This window comes from Gavialis gangeticus, unplaced genomic scaffold (genome assembly GCF_001723915.1).
Source record: "Gavialis gangeticus isolate Ggan-Ray unplaced genomic scaffold, GavGan_comp1, whole genome shotgun sequence".
Taxonomy (NCBI): Eukaryota; Metazoa; Chordata; order Crocodylia; family Gavialidae; genus Gavialis; species Gavialis gangeticus.
In genome coordinates, this window is record NW_017728995.1 from 55,344,485 (window position 1) to 55,361,791 (window position 17,307).

General features: G+C 41.4%; 1 protein-coding gene across 1 annotated transcript in view; it reads right to left on the minus strand.

Annotated features, from left to right (window-relative positions):
- Window positions 1-17,307, minus strand: part of CLSTN2 (calsyntenin 2) — a 715,806-nt gene that overhangs the window by 76,586 nt on the left and 621,913 nt on the right. The window contains exon 9 of the mRNA XM_019503079.1: window positions 8,955-9,117. Within this exon, the coding sequence (XP_019358624.1) occupies window positions 8,955-9,117 (163 nt within the window). The remainder of the gene's footprint in view (window positions 1-8,954; window positions 9,118-17,307) is intronic.

Here is a 17,307-nt window from a genome sequence, read left to right on the forward strand (position 1 = left end):
GGTTCAATCCCCCGGGACAACAGTTAGGGTTGCCAGGCTCCGGAATGGGCTCCCAAGTGAGGTGGTACTCTCTCCTACCTTGGGGGTCTTCAACAGGAGGTTGGACAGATATTTGGCTAGGGTGATATTATCCCAGCACCCGTTCCTGCCTGGGGCAGGGGGTTGGACCTGATGATCTGTTTAGGTCCCTTCTGACCCTTAGTGCTATCATACTATGGTAGAGGCTGCTGTGCCCCAGCCAGGTAGGCCCTGCCTGGGGTGCCCCAGAGGAAGAGGGTAGGGAGTGGGGCATAAACCAGCTTCCTGCCCCCTTTGCCTCATGGGGCCATGACGGCCAGCATCTAGCCACACCTTCTCCCCTCCCGCTGGAACAGCGAGTGTGAAGGGACCTGACAGAGGCTGCTATGTCCTGGCAGGCCAGGCAGACCCCAGCTGGGGTGGGTGGGGAAGATGGGAGGCAGGGGAGAATAAATCCCTTCCCTGTCCCCTTTGCCTTAGGGGGCCAGGCTGGGCCGACATCTAGCCATGCCCCCACCTCTGTTCCAGCTGGAGAACAGAGGGGCAGGGCCAAGCCTGCTCTCTGGAACAAACAGACAGCCCAGCCCAGGCCAGCCCAGGACTGCAAAGCATGCTAGGATGCTAGGGGACTCAGATGTAACTTAAACCAGGACAGGGTCTGGAACAGAAGTTCCATACACTGGTTTGACCTCAATCAGTTAAATCTGATATTACATTCAACCAGGGTTATCTTAAACCAGTTTCAGCCATTTTGAAACTGGTTTATGTGCATTCAACTTCTGTTCTATTACAGGTTTAAGCCTGTTTCTGATTACCTAAACTGGTTTATGTGTAACTTTTGTCCCTAGCCTGGGAGTCACACAGCCTGATTCTCCTCCCTAGGCTGATGTCAATTTCCTGTATGACCTTAGGCAAATCACCTATTTTCATTAGGGTACAATAGTCCAATTTAAAAAGTGAGGATGCTATTTCTATGTTAGAGAAGGGTGCTGTAATGAGCTAAGCTTTAATGGTTGTGTGGCAGGCTCACTGCTTTTGCCTGGCAAGCTCGGCTTGGAGAAGGACACTTTAGATTGGTGGAACATTTCTACCAATCAGGTACCAGCTGGGAGGGGCTTGCCCTGCCCCTGTTCATGGGGGGGTGGGGGGAGGCAAGAAGCCTCTGGACCTGATTGAAGACTGCACTTTCCAAGGTGGCAGGCTTCAGAAGCGGGGTCTCTGGTGTAAATAAAAGCTCAGCATGCTGGGCAGACACAACAAAGGATGTTGGAGAGGGAATAGCCTCCACAGGATCCCTTCTTTGCCCTAGCGGTGCACAGGCCGGCACATTGAGGCAACTCAAGGCTGCATCCTCAGCAAGGGGCTGGATGGAGCGGTGTGCAGACTGGCACACAGACAGCCGGCTGCTTGGGCCCCATGTGGTATGCAAGCCAGCACACGGAGAGCCGGCCCTGGGAGCAGCTCAAGGCTGCTCAGGCACACACGATGTGCAGTTTGGCAGATGGAGAACCTGCCCTGGGTGCAGCTTGAGGCCACTCAGGTTGGCCTCAGCATAAGCCAGATAACCAGAGCCCCACAGCATGGCCTGGCCAAAGAACTAAAAGAGCCCTGGAGCCTAGAGCAGGGCCCAGGAAAGGGGAGGCCTAGGTACAAGGCTAGGTTCGCCTTCCCCCATGAGAGCTGGAAGAACCCTCAATGCCCAAAGTGGGGCACAGGGCCAGGAGGGGAGATATTGGAGTGACACAGACAACACTGGTGGGGCCTCTAATTGAGTAAAGGTCTCTGAGGCCCGGTTGATGGCTCCTCAAAGAAAACTAAGTTGCTGGCAGAGTCAGGTCCTGCAGGGGAGGCATCCCTGAAATAAGGCAACCCCCACCCAGAGGGAAGCCCCGGGTGAAAGTTTCCCTCCCAGCTAGACCCATAGAAGTGGAAGCACCCTTTGCTAGCTGGGATCCAGGGGTAAACGTGGCTTATATCATGTAAGACTGTGCCTCAGATTTTGTATAACTGTTATCATAATTATGAATATGTTATACAAAATGTTATGGAATTGGGTTAGTTTGGAATAATGGGTTTTTGGCTTATCATATTGTAAATATTAATCTGTATATATTTGGTGTTGTCAAAAGATATTGCAAAGATTATTTTCAGAAAGTTTTCCTTTGTTACCTATTAGAATATTTACCTATATATTGAATAAGAAATAATATGTATATTATAATTCAATAAACTGTAAAGAGTTAAGAGCATTGCCGTGGAGTTGACTCTATAGAGGAAAGAAAGAGGGACCTGCGTTTAGATCACCGGTGTCCCTTTCACAGCACTGTTGCCTGCCTCATCTAAACTTTCCAATTGAGGGTGGGCGCACCCTTGGGTGTTCCCCGGTTTCAACTGACTTGAAAGATCCTTCGATGAAAAATGCTATGCAAAGTCTTGTAATTATTTTATTCTAATAGGCGAGGAGACAGGTACACTGGACCCTTTCTACGGACTTACTGGCAGTAAATTTTAACTGGAAATTTAATTATTGTTGGGACTGTAAGCCAAAAAAGTACACCTATAAAAACAGTATCCAGTATTATGGCCATAACAAAGACCACACGTTTGTCCTAATGATGGCAAGTAGTACATATCAAGTTGGTCTCAGGAGCTATAAATGGCCCACCATGCTTTGAAGTATTGTTTCACCAGAAGCATAACTATCTTCTTAAAAGTTCACTTTAGGTATTCAAGAACAGGATAACACACTCACCAGCCTAATACTGGAAATAAAGCTCCATTAGTGCCACTAAATGTTTTGTAACAAGACATTTTTTTCTCTAACCTCTGCACCCTCCATTGCTTCTAATGTTCATTTTGAATCTGAGATGTAAGTTTTATTCATATCAAGCTACACTTGGTTTTCATGCTCTTATCCTCAACATTTTTTAATTAGTCAAACAAGTTTTAAGGTGCCATTATCTTATGTGGTTTAAAATGTGCTAGTTATGCTCTTAGGTAATGATATTTTTAATTTGGTGTGATTTAAAAATGGGTAGAGAGCCTCTAACACAGTACCCAGAAATTTTCAGAATGCATTTTCCAAATGGCTCTTTTGTGCCTTCATGGTACCAACCATTTAATGAGATATTTAGAAAGTTGCATCACTTGGGGGATGGGGGGAAGGCACTCTGCCAGGCAGAATGAGTATGCCTGCTGCTACACTCTTTTATAGTGCCTTGGATGTTGAAATTTGGAGTAAGCTCATAGCAACATTTCCTTTAGGTCTCTGAAGAGGCCCTCTTTATTTAGAGGACATCAGCAAGCAGTGCCTTTGACCTTAAAGGTTTTGAGAAGAAATCAATCTGCCCTCTCAGTTAATAAGATGAAATAAACTTCTTTCAGCATTGAAGGTAGAACACATCTTTGGACTTAAAGGAATAACAATCCTACTACAAAGTCATACCATAGCCCAGCTTTATCAGATCAGACATATAGCTGAGAATTTTGGTCCTTGAGTGGCAGGCAGGAAAAGTGCTGGGTACTTGTGAAAGGTGGGTATGGAGGCGAGAGTACAGAATCCTGGAGAATGTTATTTCCCTACACACAAGCTAACACTTGAGTACAGTGACTCACAGGACCTACCATTTTGGCAGTTCCTCTGAATCTGTGCACCCAGGGCTCTTGCCCTCTTTGCCCACCCCAGTTACACTATAATACTATGTCAGTCCATTGCTTTCACCAGGAAAGGCCTTTTGCACAGATGCAATAGGTCAATTTCATTTCCTTACTTATCTGCAAAGAAAGCTATTATAACTGATGAGCATATACAAATTCATCATTTAAGAAACACTTGTACTTCTACTCTAACATGTTCATGTAGTATCTTACTGTCAGTAGTACCTTTTCTAGGTTCAATTCAGTGAGACTGCTCAGGAAGTATGTTACTACTCAGGGTGTCAAGAAGTTAAAAAACAATAATAACTTTTAGGAAGTTAGTTGTGTGTAAAGCATTTTAATTATATTTTTGGAGAAGGAGAAAAAAAGTAACGAGAATGTTCTTATGCATTGCAGAGCAGCATAAGTAGGGCCCTACTGAATTCACAGAGGAAGTCAGGTGTGCTGTGGCTCTTTTAATCTTTCAAATCCCCCAGGTTGGTCCCGCCCCTCCCCCCCACTGCTGGTGATTGACGGAGGGACCCCACTTGAGCCACACTCCTGATAGGTGGGGAGACAAAAACCACAAGTTTAAGTATGGGTTTTTTTTTGCCTCCTGCCACTGATTGGCTAAGGGGCCCAGCAGCCCCACTGCTTGCTGCTGACTGGTGGGGAGACAAAGACAGCACCATATTTAATACTGTGTTTTCCACTTTCCTGCCAATCAAGAGCAAGATGCAAGCATGGCCCCTCCACCAATCTCCTGTTTGCCACGCCCCCCTTCCTTCCCTCCACCAGTTGCAGAGGGAAGGAAAGGGGTGGGTGGCAAACAGGAGTACCTGAAAGATTCAAGGAGCTGTAGTACACCCAGCTTCTGCCGTGAATTTTGTAGGGCCCTAAGCCTAAGGGGTAGAAAGAATAAAAGGCATGAGTATTTGTTTGGCTGGTTGTTTATTTTTTCCTTGTTTTTCAAGCTTTCATTAAGATATGGCAAATAAGATATTTGTCAATTCTGTCTACCATTTTCAGAATCACCAACAGAAATATGAAACTAACTCATTTTCATAAATTCTTGCTCCAAACCCCAAAAAGGATTAAAAGTTCCATGTAGTTCTGTAGAAACCAGATCACATCCTATTAAAAACGGAGCTAAATTTGTCAGAATCTCCAAATGGCTGCATCAAGATTTTGCCTTTTTTAAAGCTGAATATATCAATCTTCTATGATTGAATCCTGCTAAAAAGTGTACATTGCAAACTAGACATGAATAGTCTGACATAAAAAGTACCTCACTGACAATGTGCTCAGAAGCTAAATACAAAGGAAACCATGGCTGATGTACACTGCAAGAATTGGTTCCTGAAGAAGTAATATGGAAGGGAAATACAGAAAATAAATGTCAGTGAGATCTACATTAGATGTAGGGTCTTAAATCTCTACAATTACTTACAATCTTGAAATGCAAAATGAAAAAGCCTTTCTGATAAAAGCAGAGGATATAGTAGCATATGCTTAAGTTCTATGGATGTTTTGGGGGCAATTCTCATTGCCCACAACAGTTTTGGTGAAATCATTTATTTCTGCAAATCTTCTGTAAAATGAGGATCAGAATTAGGCTCTCTGGGCCTGGGATATTCATGACAGGAAAAAAAATGTGACAGATTTATATAGGCAATCCATGGTTTCTAACCTCATGCAGGTCTATGGGAAGAAAAATTCCAGAAATTTAATCTAAAGCAAGTTAGCTGACACAGATAGGACCCTGCGTATGTCAAAGACTAAAGCTAAAAATTATCACACAAGGGGTGTGAGAGAGCATTCATTATTAAGATCTATAGTTGATTCTGGACTCAAGAGAAGACCAGAATGGAACCTGGCACTTTCTGTATTTCACTGGAACAGCTGAAGGGAGAAATAAGATTTTGTGAGCGACTAAAAAGACAGATAACTCCCCTAACTCTTCAGAATGGACATGATAAACAAGGCTATAAAAAGGGAGGAAAGAATTACTATGGAACTGAAATGTTATTAACAGGAAATATTTATGATAAAGAGTAATTTTTGTTTCTTTCTGAGTCCCCTACATGATGTGCCTCTAGATCAGGGTAGGAGGCACATGTGTGATACTATTTTACGTAACCAGTCAGAATGCCAAAGTAGATGATGCAAAAGGCCATTCTGAAAGAGACTCCCCTCCCTCTTAACCTGAAACAGGCTCATAATCCTATAGAGGGAATATGAGAGAGCAGAATAGGTAGGGCCATCCCTAGTTGGTGGGGAGGAGGCGAATCAGGGTGATCTCCCTGGGCCCTGCAGACAGTGCCACATAGGCCCCACTATGGCCGCCATGCATTGCCAGCTCTGGGCTCGAGGCTGCTTGCCACACCCCTGGCCCTGCGCGGGCTGTGCCCTGAGCCCCACACATGCCTATGGACAGCTCTGAAAATAGATTGTATTTTCCAGGCAAGAAATGAACTTTGTTCTATTTAAAATGTTAGATTTTTTATATCAGAAACAGATGTTCTAGTTAGTATTTGCTAACAAGTACATTAAGAACTTTAGTCCTTGATTTCATTGTATACTTCTACTCCCCCCCCACACATACACACATGCACGCACACGCGTGTACATGTTATATTGTCACCTAATGACTAGAGTCTCTTATTTTTTCTGGTTTCTGGGTCTGGATAGCTTTTAAAACAGTTTGACTTTGGTAGATGCCATCCATGCACAGAGTTACCAGAAGACCACAGTTAAAAACAGCGAGTGAGAAAATGATTTGTTTTTCTGAGGCAAGAGATTAACATGGAGTTCTGATAATAGTAGAGATTCTGATAAAAAGAAGGAGAGAGGACTCTGTTTTGATCCTTGAATAAAGTAAATTTCATAGTAAATGAAACAGAAGCATGTTTATTCATCCAAGAGACCAGAATCAGAAATGTGTGTTTCCTGTTCCTTGCACTGACACAAGAGTCCCATCTGTGGGTTTCAGCAAATCAACTCTGTCATTTCCCAAATCTGCTTACATACACTACATATAACTATGAGGATATGTTTCTCAATCACTTTGAATATGTAAAGATTAAGTATTTTTATTGGTAGAGATTATTTTTTTCCCAGTAAGCCTGTGAAAGTTTTCTTTCAAACAATTTATATCCATGAAATGCTGAATATAAATGTGGTGACACCATTTCTTTCATGAATTGTACCTCTTTTGGTAACAAATTTTCAGTTGGACATTTTTTTTTTAATTAAATGTTCTGCTTTTTTCCCCCCCTAAAAGAAAAGTTTCAATATTTCATTTCAAATTCAACTTACTTTGAACAAAATTGTCAAAGTGCAAATGAACATTTTGAATTTAACAGAATATTTCTATTGATTAGAAATAAAACATTTTAAAATTTTGCTTCATGTGAAATTTCAAAGGGCTTTATTTTTGTCCTGATTCAGGGTAATATATAATTCTCCCCTTGACATTTTTTAACCATTTTAAGAACTGCTCTAAGCCATGTCTCATTAAAGGCCTTATATTACTGTGGCATTACCATAAGCATTAATATAGAGTGACCTTTGATTATTTAGTATCATATGTTTAATTGGACACAAGTATGACTGTTTTGGGAGTAGGGAATTAACTAACTTGTCTACTGAAGCATCAAATCCTACAGGCCACTGGAAAATAACCAGACCAGGGTTATTATGGAAGGGGTACCTGGGGGTGCAAGTACACCCCTGAGAGTGCTGGTGCACCCCCTAACAGCCAGTGTTCCCTGCTTAGGTAATGGGCAGCAGAGGCAGGCGGGAGCACTGTTCCCCCTGAGAGCATCAGCTGCAGAGTGGGGACACCAAGAGAAGCTCCACTCGCATTTCTGGGCACACGCCTAGCACTTCTGGATCGGTGTAATTGGCCGCGGGGGGACCACCGCCCTGGTCGCTGACTGGCCGCTGGAGGGGCAAGTGCCCCCCGATTCAGGAGGCACCAGTTGCCCATGAACCAGACTAAGCCAGAAAGAACTGAAAACTGTTACCAGTTGCTGTCTTTTGATGGCCTAAAGTAATACTTTTGAATACAGCTGTTTGTGGGTTTATATCATAAACTCAGCATCACAATTGGCTTTAATTCTTATCCTTGCTTGAAATTTCAGAAAAGAGGCCATGATGAAAAGCTGAGAAACCTATCCTCTTTGCTTTAGGTGACTGTATTAAAACTAGAGTAAGGCACATGGAAATAGTTGTGTAGGAAGATGTGCACAGCTGTTGCTTACGCAGCATCTGCTCTCTGGATAAAAGTAGAATTGTATTCCTCACAGGCATCAAAATTTGGCCTTTTTAGTAAACACTAAGTTGGTGGAGAGGATTTTCCTCAGTTTCAAAAGATGAAATTTCAGGGAAAACATGTTAGTATTAGAAAGTGATGAAAATAAGTAAATAAAAAAGATAGAAGTAATTAACAGGACCCAAATTAAAAGTACCTAAATCTTAATAGAACCCAGGACTAGTTATGAATGGTGGGATAAAAATTAAGTTTCCTTAGCAAGGAAATTTGGAGAATATGGAAATACATATTCATATACACTTATTCAGTATGGATAATTCTTCAAATCCTTAAACATATTGGTTCTTATTAGATTCCACAGATCCAGGTAAAATATGGAATGCAGTTGAGCTTGTTTTCCCACAGTGGCAGTAAATGAATGTTTTGATGCTTGCATTGTTGCTTCATAGATATTGTGCAAAGTCTGCATAAGAAACAGAGACTATCAAATTAAAAGAAACCTTGGTTAAATTAAACCAACTGTCCTACCAAACCACAAGGTAAATTAAACTTCTAATTCTAAAAGGTTGATTTTTTTTCATTTATAGAATAAATAAAATAGAATATTTTTGTAATACTTAAATTATTAAGCTTAATCCTGTATGTATAAACTTGGTTATGAAATAGTTCTTTCTTTCCAGGGTCAGGAGTGCAAAGATTGGCTCCATGATAATTATCTCATTATCATAAAATTTATCTGACATATCAAAATCTAATATGCATCAGATCTTATTCTTATAGACAACACAAACTGTGTTATTAGATAATGAAAATACAGGCTCTGACCAATTTTAGTCTGAGAAATTGCACTATCTTCTGTGAAGATCCTCCCATGAAACTGAAAGGAAAATTGGTTTCATTAACCATTCCACTCATTAATAACAGTAAATTTGGTGTACTTCGTATTAGAGGCAGACAAGAAAAACCCTCTTTGGATCAGATTTAAAAACTTCATATCTACTTTATGCACTTTATGTAGTGTTACCTTGCCAACAAGCACCAACAGTTAGCTGCATAGCTATGTGTGATGGATGAATGGGCCAATCATTTGTCACAAGGTAAGGTTCATATGTTGCACCATCCATATATAAGGTAACCACAGGAAATTCAACATTGACGACGTAGTAATGCCACTCTTTATCACAAATCTGAATAAAAAAAGAAAAAAAAACCTTTAGCACCATTTATCCTACTACTGTTTTATATATTATATGTTATTTCACTTGTATTATTTCCATGTCCTGGAATACTAATAATAGAAGATAATAGTTATTGCATTTTAGACTTTAAAGAAGCATTGCTGTTATCATTAGGGGTTATGATGGGTTATATATTTGTGGTTGCATTTTTGCACACAACTGAGAGAAATTACTTTCCATTGATAAGTAAATAAATATGGCATATACCTCTGACATACATAATCAATTTTATGAATAAATTTATCTTAAAAAACACGCAGTCTTTTTGAAGGAGTGGAATTAAGGCTTTGATTGAATTCTCTTATTAGTTAAATCAGATTAATTTGCTCATCAATTAGTTTGTTTAGATTTTCAAGAATATAAAACTTTATAAAGGACCTAAATTTATATTTTAAATAACTCAAAAGGTTACTCTAGACCACTGGTTCTCAACCTTTTTCATCCTGGGACACATTTGCAAAGATTAATGGCCTGACCCACACCCCCTGGCCTTGCTGGTGCCTGGCCCACAGTCCCCCACTCCTCCTGCCCTGCTGCAGGCTCAGTACCCAGCTGCCCAGCCACCTTCCCTAAGTTCTGACAAGCACCTTCCTCCCCTGCATCCATCCCCTCCACACACACATACACATACTGCCCCCCCACCACTCCAACAGTCCCCAAGCCCTGACCCTCCAACCCCTGCTCCCCTTATAGTTACCTTCATCCAGCCTGTAAGGGGAAGCCTGTGTTTGTTTGGCACTTACTTGTGACTCTTTTAAATATTCTTGCGACCCATTTTTGTATCATGACCCATGGGTTGAGAAATGCTGCTCTAGACCAGTGATTTTCAACCAGGGTCCCACAGCACTGCTCAGCATGGAAAAAATGATTCACAAGATAAACCCAAAGGCTCTCTAGATGTGCTTGTTCACGTTCTAATTAGAATGTTCCAGCGTCTCCTCACCATCACATGTATTAAGCCCACCCACATTTCAAAATGGCAGTGGGGGCACTTTAACTAAAGCTCATTCGCTGAGGTTTAGTTAAAGTACCCCCGCAGCCATTTTGAGATGTGGGGGGGGAGAGGGGTGGATTTAATACATAGGACTGTGAGTTTTTTTAATCTGAGCACTTGTCAGGGAACTGTTCTAATTAAAACTTCCCCTGCCCAACTCTGAGCATGTGTATAGGCAGCTAAAGATTTCAAACAAGAATCCATAGTGTTAAAAATATTCTGTCCTACTGTGGGCTTTCTGAGTTCTTTGCAACAGAAAAACTTCTCTATTATTTTTTTCTGTAGTCAAGAAATGATTGAAAACAGAGGTGGCATTTTTTCATGGGGTGCCTCGAGTCTAACCAGGGGTGCCAGAAGCCTAACAAGGGAATGCCTTGAGTCTAAAATGGTTGAGAAACACTGTACTAAACTTTCCTATTTACCTTAAATCATGAAGACCTTATTGTCAGGGATCTGTTGAATTAGTATAATGATTAACATTTACTTTGATCCAAAAATCATCACTACAATCATCATTCGTAGTAGTATTATTATGAGTATTGCACTATTACGAGGTGCCATAGTATTGCAGTATTACCAGGGCACCACTGTACTAGGAGCTGTATAAACAGAAAAAAAAAAAGACTTTGTCCCAATGAGCTGAGTTATTGTAATGTAGGTAACAGGGAAACTCCTTCATTGAAATCTACCAATACACCTCACTGTTCACTGACATTTTGCCATCTGTTTCAAATATGAGGTTAAACTCTATTCTGTCAATGTACTTCAGCCTTGAACGACAGTGGCCTCAATTCCTATATATTTAGGCTTCTTTTAAAGAGAGAATACCAGTCACACCAGACCTCATAATAATTTGTGAAGCAAACAAAATGGGGATTAATGTGAGAGCATTACATTTATTTTTACTTGTGGCATGTAAAGAGATTTGGATCGATGCCTCCAGAGATGAAAGGCTAGCATGCAAGCCCTAGTGCAGTCATACCCCTTACCAGTACCTTCATTGAATTTTTGGGATTCTGAAATACAAAGGCATAACTCAGTAAATTGATAGTGTAATAGGGTGTTTTGAAAGATCTCACAGTATTTCCAGTCATCCACTGAACTGTACAAAGTTTCTACAGATAATTATTTTTTTGAAAGTTTAGAACCCAAAACACTTGAATGCAGATATCCTGGCTGCTTCACAGATATGAGAAGAAAGGTAAATGCTGTTTAAGCATAACACTTTGTCCTTGGCTAGGTTAAATGCTATCTGTAGCAATATCTGCCCTTTTAAAGAAAAGCTAATGCTTTGTTCTAGAAGACATTTCAGAAAGAACTTAATCACTTCTATTTCAAATGGATACATTTATTATTACAGACATCATAGCCAAACAGTAAGAGAAAAATGCAATGATATGCTGCTGGAGCCTTCCCTTTCTCAGCAATAGACAGCACAAATATTTTTCTGAAGGTTAAATGAACTGAAACCAAAATGAAATGAATAAATGGGAAAACTGAAAAAATTATTGAACAAACAGCAACAACAAATAGGATTAAGCAGTCTTTCCTTGCAAGGAAAACTCACTCTTCAGGTTTCCTGAACAGACTATTAGACTGTGAAGCATGAACCCTATCATGTGTCAATCGTTTTACATAAAACAAAATGACTGATGTGGCTGCATTTCAGAATGGGCAGGGAGAAAGGGAGCAGAGGGAGCTCATTTGATTTAAATCTTAGAGGTTAGTATTTTATACATTTGAGTTCCTCAGATAGAGCCTCTCTTGCAATACTGCTCCAAAGATCTTAAGTACTACTAACTGCAAGTGAACAATGCTTGATATATCCCAACAAAAAACAAGTGCACTTCAATATAACAAAGAAAAACATTCTAGAGAGATCCTATATATAAACAGCCTGTGAATGTGTGGCTAATGCAATTGTCTGAACAATCAACTATTGTTATCTAGAAGTGCAAGATTATATAAATCACCCTACAGACACTAAGCAAAAGTCTACCTAGCTTAATACAATTTCCCTGACAGTGACCTATATTTTTTAGAGAAAACTGTAAATGACCATAGTGATTATTTATAAACTAGTCTGTAGGTAAGTTTATGGACTCCACGATGTACAGGTAGAACTGACCCACATTCAGAATTTAATGTATTTGAACTTTTCTTAAAAAAAAGAAAGAAAGAAAATGAAAAAAAAAAAAAAGGAAAAAAGAAAAAGAAAACAACACTTTAAAATGTGTTAACCCTATTTCTAAAATGAAAACTGTTTCTTGTAAATCAATTGCTACTGACTAGGTTGAGCAACCCAGGAGTCTGAAAGCTCTGGTGCCTCTAAGCCCCATATAGACTGTATGGAAAGGCTGCCCCAGGGCACAGACGTTGGAGCCTGTTCCAGGAATTCTAGGCTTCTAGCTTTGTGCAAGAAACTTGTAAACCTGTATTCCTCAGAGACTAGATGCACTGTGGGGTCTTATAGCTTTCAGGCCCCTGCCTGCTTTCTCCAGGAGCACAGATGGTATGGACATAGCTATGCTGCTGTGGAGCAGGCCCATGCTCATCTGCTTGTACTATGCTGGCTCTCCCAGCAGCAGGAGGCTAATAGAGCCAGTGCTGTGCTCCGAGGGGCTGGCGGAGCTGATCAAAGCACAGCCTGGTGGTGGGAGGAGGGCAGAGCTGGCGCTCTGTCAGCCACCGCTGGGCTGAGCTCCATGAGGCTGGTGTAGCCAATCAGCACAAAGCGCCGGCTCTGCCCACCTCTCGCCGCTGGGCTGTGCTCTGTGGGGCTGGCAGAGCCAATCAGAGTGCAGCCCACTGACAGTAGGCGGAGAGAGCCGGCGCTGCCCTCCAATTGGCTCCGTCAGCCCCACAGAGTGCAGCCTGTAGGCGGGAGAGCCTGGGCTGCGCTCCCTGATGGGCTGAGCTACATGGGGCTGTGGAGCTGCTCAGAGACAGCCCTGACTCTCCCCTGCGTCCCACCACTGGGCTGCTTTGAAACTTAAAATGTTTTGAAACCTGGACATAGTTGAGTCAGTGAAAAGTTTATTTAACTTGAGATTATTTAAAAATATATATATTTAAAATTGACTTTGGGGGGTTTCTGAGAGAACATTCATTCTTCAGCAATATGTACTACCCCAAACACCCCTTAAATTTTTAAAAATAATAATTAAATAGAACTCTCTCAACCATATTCTCCTTTGATTTAGTTCATTAAGCTGCTGCTTTCTTCACTATACTGACAAGAGTATGGGCAACTTTCATTTTAAATTTGCCCATGAATGCAAACTATGCCCACTGATGGCCTAGATATTATCCTTCCCTGATTCTGTTCTCAAACAAGATAAATTGTGAGTAGGGGTGCAGACAGAAATGCAGCTCCCCCCTGTAACTGACAATGCATTGCTAGTGTTCTAAGTTACAAGGATCCCCTGAAACAAACAGAGGTTCATAGGTGGTTCCAGGCGGGAGGGGAATCTATTTGCTGGCTGCAGCCTGTATTCTGCTTCCCCTAGCAATGGCCCCTCCTCCCTGCAAGGCTGCAAAATTTTCAGAATGGGATGAGAGAAAGAGAGCAGAGGGAGCTCATTCTAGGGGTTCCCCAGCCCACACTGTGGGGGTGGGGTAGGGGGTCTCCAATATATCCTCCCCACCCTCCAATGGGGGCTGAATCCCCCCCCCCAGACTAAACTACCTTGACTCCCTTTACCCCACTCAAATTCTGAAAACAGTGACAGGCTGGCAGGCAGGCAGGCAGGCACAAATTACAGAAGATGCTCTGTTTTGAAACAACTCCATCTGACCCCTCATGCAATGAGGGTTCAAACTTTCACCCAATTGGTCATTTTTTAACCTGTCTGCAGCTGTGCACTTGTGTTTGGTCATGGCTATAGACTGCTTTTTTGAGGCCAGATTGGGTGAAAATTGTCACTTTTATCTATGCCCTAAATCCTGTGAGTCACACTTGAAAGGGCATTATGCTAGTGTAATACTTCCATGGAAGTATTACACTAGCATAATGCCCTTTCAAGTGTGCCTCACAGGCACACTAGCAACAGCATACTTGGTTGTTTTATTTGAAGTAGGAAATAGGTTAAAACTTGATCTGTGTTAGCTAGAGGTAGATTATACAGAAAGCTCTCTAGTCAGCTAGAATTTCACCAAAATAATTTTATACCCATTTAACATAAAAGATATTTTTTATGTTTCCAGGCAAACTAAACAAAAACACTTTTTTTTAGCATGAACACTTGCTAGAGTCTTGAATACATTATTAAATTCCGTTTCTTCTGTATACTGGTGGGGATCTACAACTGCTTACAAAACCTGCCTAATGACAAAATGCCTGCAGAGAACGCAAAACCTATTTCTTTTTCCTTTGCTTCACTGAAATGCTGCTACCTTGGCAAGTACCACCCACTTACATTTCAGTATCTCTGATAGCATAAACTTATAACAGCTGATAAAGTCTCATCACCACTGCATACACCCAGTTCTTTCCATTCACAAGTGGCTAAATTTTCAGGAGTATTTAGGCACCTATATATATAGGTGGGTACCTACTGAGACTTTTCAAAGCACCTGAACTGGGTAGGTTCCTAACTTATATGATTTCAACGCAGGTTACGCACCAAGGGCATGTTTACTTATGCTCTGGGGATGGGGTGGGGGGGGCTGGTCTAATTAAAGCACTGCAGCATCTTGTGTATCAGTGTCCCTGCACTTCAAAATGACAGTGGGGATGCTTGAACAAAAGCTTGCCAAACAAGCTTTAATTCAAGCAACTCCGCCGCCATTTTGAAGCATGGGGACACTGATGCACAAGAGGTGGGAGGCTGCTGGAGAGCAGTAATTACCATATTCCAGCAGACTTGATTAATCAAGTCCGCTCTGATGTGCTGTAATTATAGCGCATGGGAACAGCCTCTTCACTTGTGTACAGACAACCCTAAGAATTATCCTTTCTACCTAAATGCCTTTGGAAACCTAGCCCTAAGTTCTTTGCAAGAGCAAATACCTTAGCAGAGGCTAATGAAATTATCCAGGAGCACTGGATTTTATCTCAATCACTCAGAGAGCAGCAGGCAGCGAGTATTTCATGCCTGGCCACTTCTCAAAAAACAGCATAATGAAATAAATAATTGCAGTGTGTAATTTGTTATACTGTCATTTCTGACACCTTTTTGACCCTACTGACCATAGGGAGCCAATATTTTCCCTGCATGCATTCCGTTGTTGCACTGGAACATAATAAAACTACTGGAGTAAGTCTGTGAAAATAAAATGATAAAATATACTGGTTTGGCAAATCAAGAAGTTTTAATCATCTCTTGTAAGAGCTTTGAGAAAAAAGGTTCTAATTTATAAAGTTATCTTAATGAGATAAAATTACAGATGAGCAAGCCTGACTTTAAAAGACCACTGGGTGGCCAGGTTGGTCTAATCACTTTACCATGTCAGCCTACCCCTTAAATTTATTAATCAAATGACAGCTAAATAAGCAGGTTGGAATCTCAATGGTATTTATAGCCATCAGGATGCATTTTATATAATAGATGAAAGTAATGTAATATATTTTAATAGACTAATATATATATTCACACACAGCACTTAAAGCAATAAAAGCACTAACCATCTTCTGATGTAGTTGCAGAATGTATGGTTGCTTGGAGATGTTTAAAAAAAAAAAAAGTTTTACCAGAAGAAGCAACACATTACTTAAACCCAGCTCTGCAATGTCTGTATAGATTCAGCACTTCAATGGGTTTTTTGGCACTTTTACCTAATAGCTGATTTAATCAGCTGTTAGATAAAAGCACCAAACCCCCTTTCCCACTAAAGCAGCCTGTCTACACAGACAGTGGGCAAACTGGGTCTAACTAATGCAGTGCCTCTTCTGGGCATGTGCTGGGCTCAGCATGGGAGTGCGGTGAGTTTAAATGAAAGCACCAGTTTTTGAGGTTTTTTTAAATGTCTGCAAGCAACCCATGAGATTTTCATGTTTGATAAGGATATAATTATAATGAAACTGAAGTCATGGCATATTTACCTTGTTCCAAGGTCTGATCTACAGTCACATCTTTAGTTACAAAATACATGCAGATAGCCCAACTTTAGTGGGTATACACTGCATGATCAAACATTACTTGCTATGGGGCAAAAGAGGTTAGGATTTTACTGCATGTCAGCTGCTCTACGGTACCTGCCTGTGAACAGGCCATTACCCTATAGTGAGTGGAAGGTAACCCATGATAACTTACTCCCCTTTCAATGGAAGCTAAACTACACCATTCTAACTTCCACTTACCACAGGGTAAGGTTATATTTGAATATTGACACAAAACAGAACAATTTCCACAGGTGAAATTGGAAGTGACCCACCCTAAAATACCATGCAGTTCAATAGTCAAACCATTCTTTTGGGAGATGTGGATTCAAATCCCATTAGGCAGAGAACCTAAGTGTCTCACTTAGAACACAAAGCTGGGAGGAGGAGAGTTAATGGATGGGGGTGGGTAATGAAATGAGATGTGGAAAGGAAATGGGAGTGTGGGTAGGGTGGTGAATGAAGGATGTCAGCCATTGAAGGATAAAATAAAAAGTAAAAAAAGAATTAAAAAATAAAGAGGAAGTAAATTGAAGGAGGTCTCAGATTTTAATAAATTGGGATTTGGGATTTGGGATTGCTTCCTGTGGTGTCTTGGAGGTGGGAATGGTGACACAGAAAAGGAAGGTGGGGAAGGAAACACTGTGTCCTGAGATGCTGGAGGACTGCAATTTCAGGTGTTAATATGTGGACAGTACAGGGGTTAAGGGCTCCAGGATGCACCTAGAATTAATGTATAATAAGGTCATTAAGTGCCTAAATCCTTGAGAGGGGATCTATTACTTCCTACTGGCTAGTAAGAGTAGATGGTTCCTTGCTAAAGAATAAGAGCTTTCATAGGGTGTGTGTAGAGAAAACAGGGGCCCTAAATTGAAGCGGTGGGTTTCTAAAAACACCATTTCAATTTAGGGCCCTTAAAACCTCCGTGTCGTGCACACACCCTGCTGACTCACCTGCCTTTCCAATGGAGGGGACGGGAAGTTGAGCTGCTGGTGGGCGCAGTGGTCCTTGGGATGCGGTGGGGGCTGGTGCTTCCCCCTGCAGC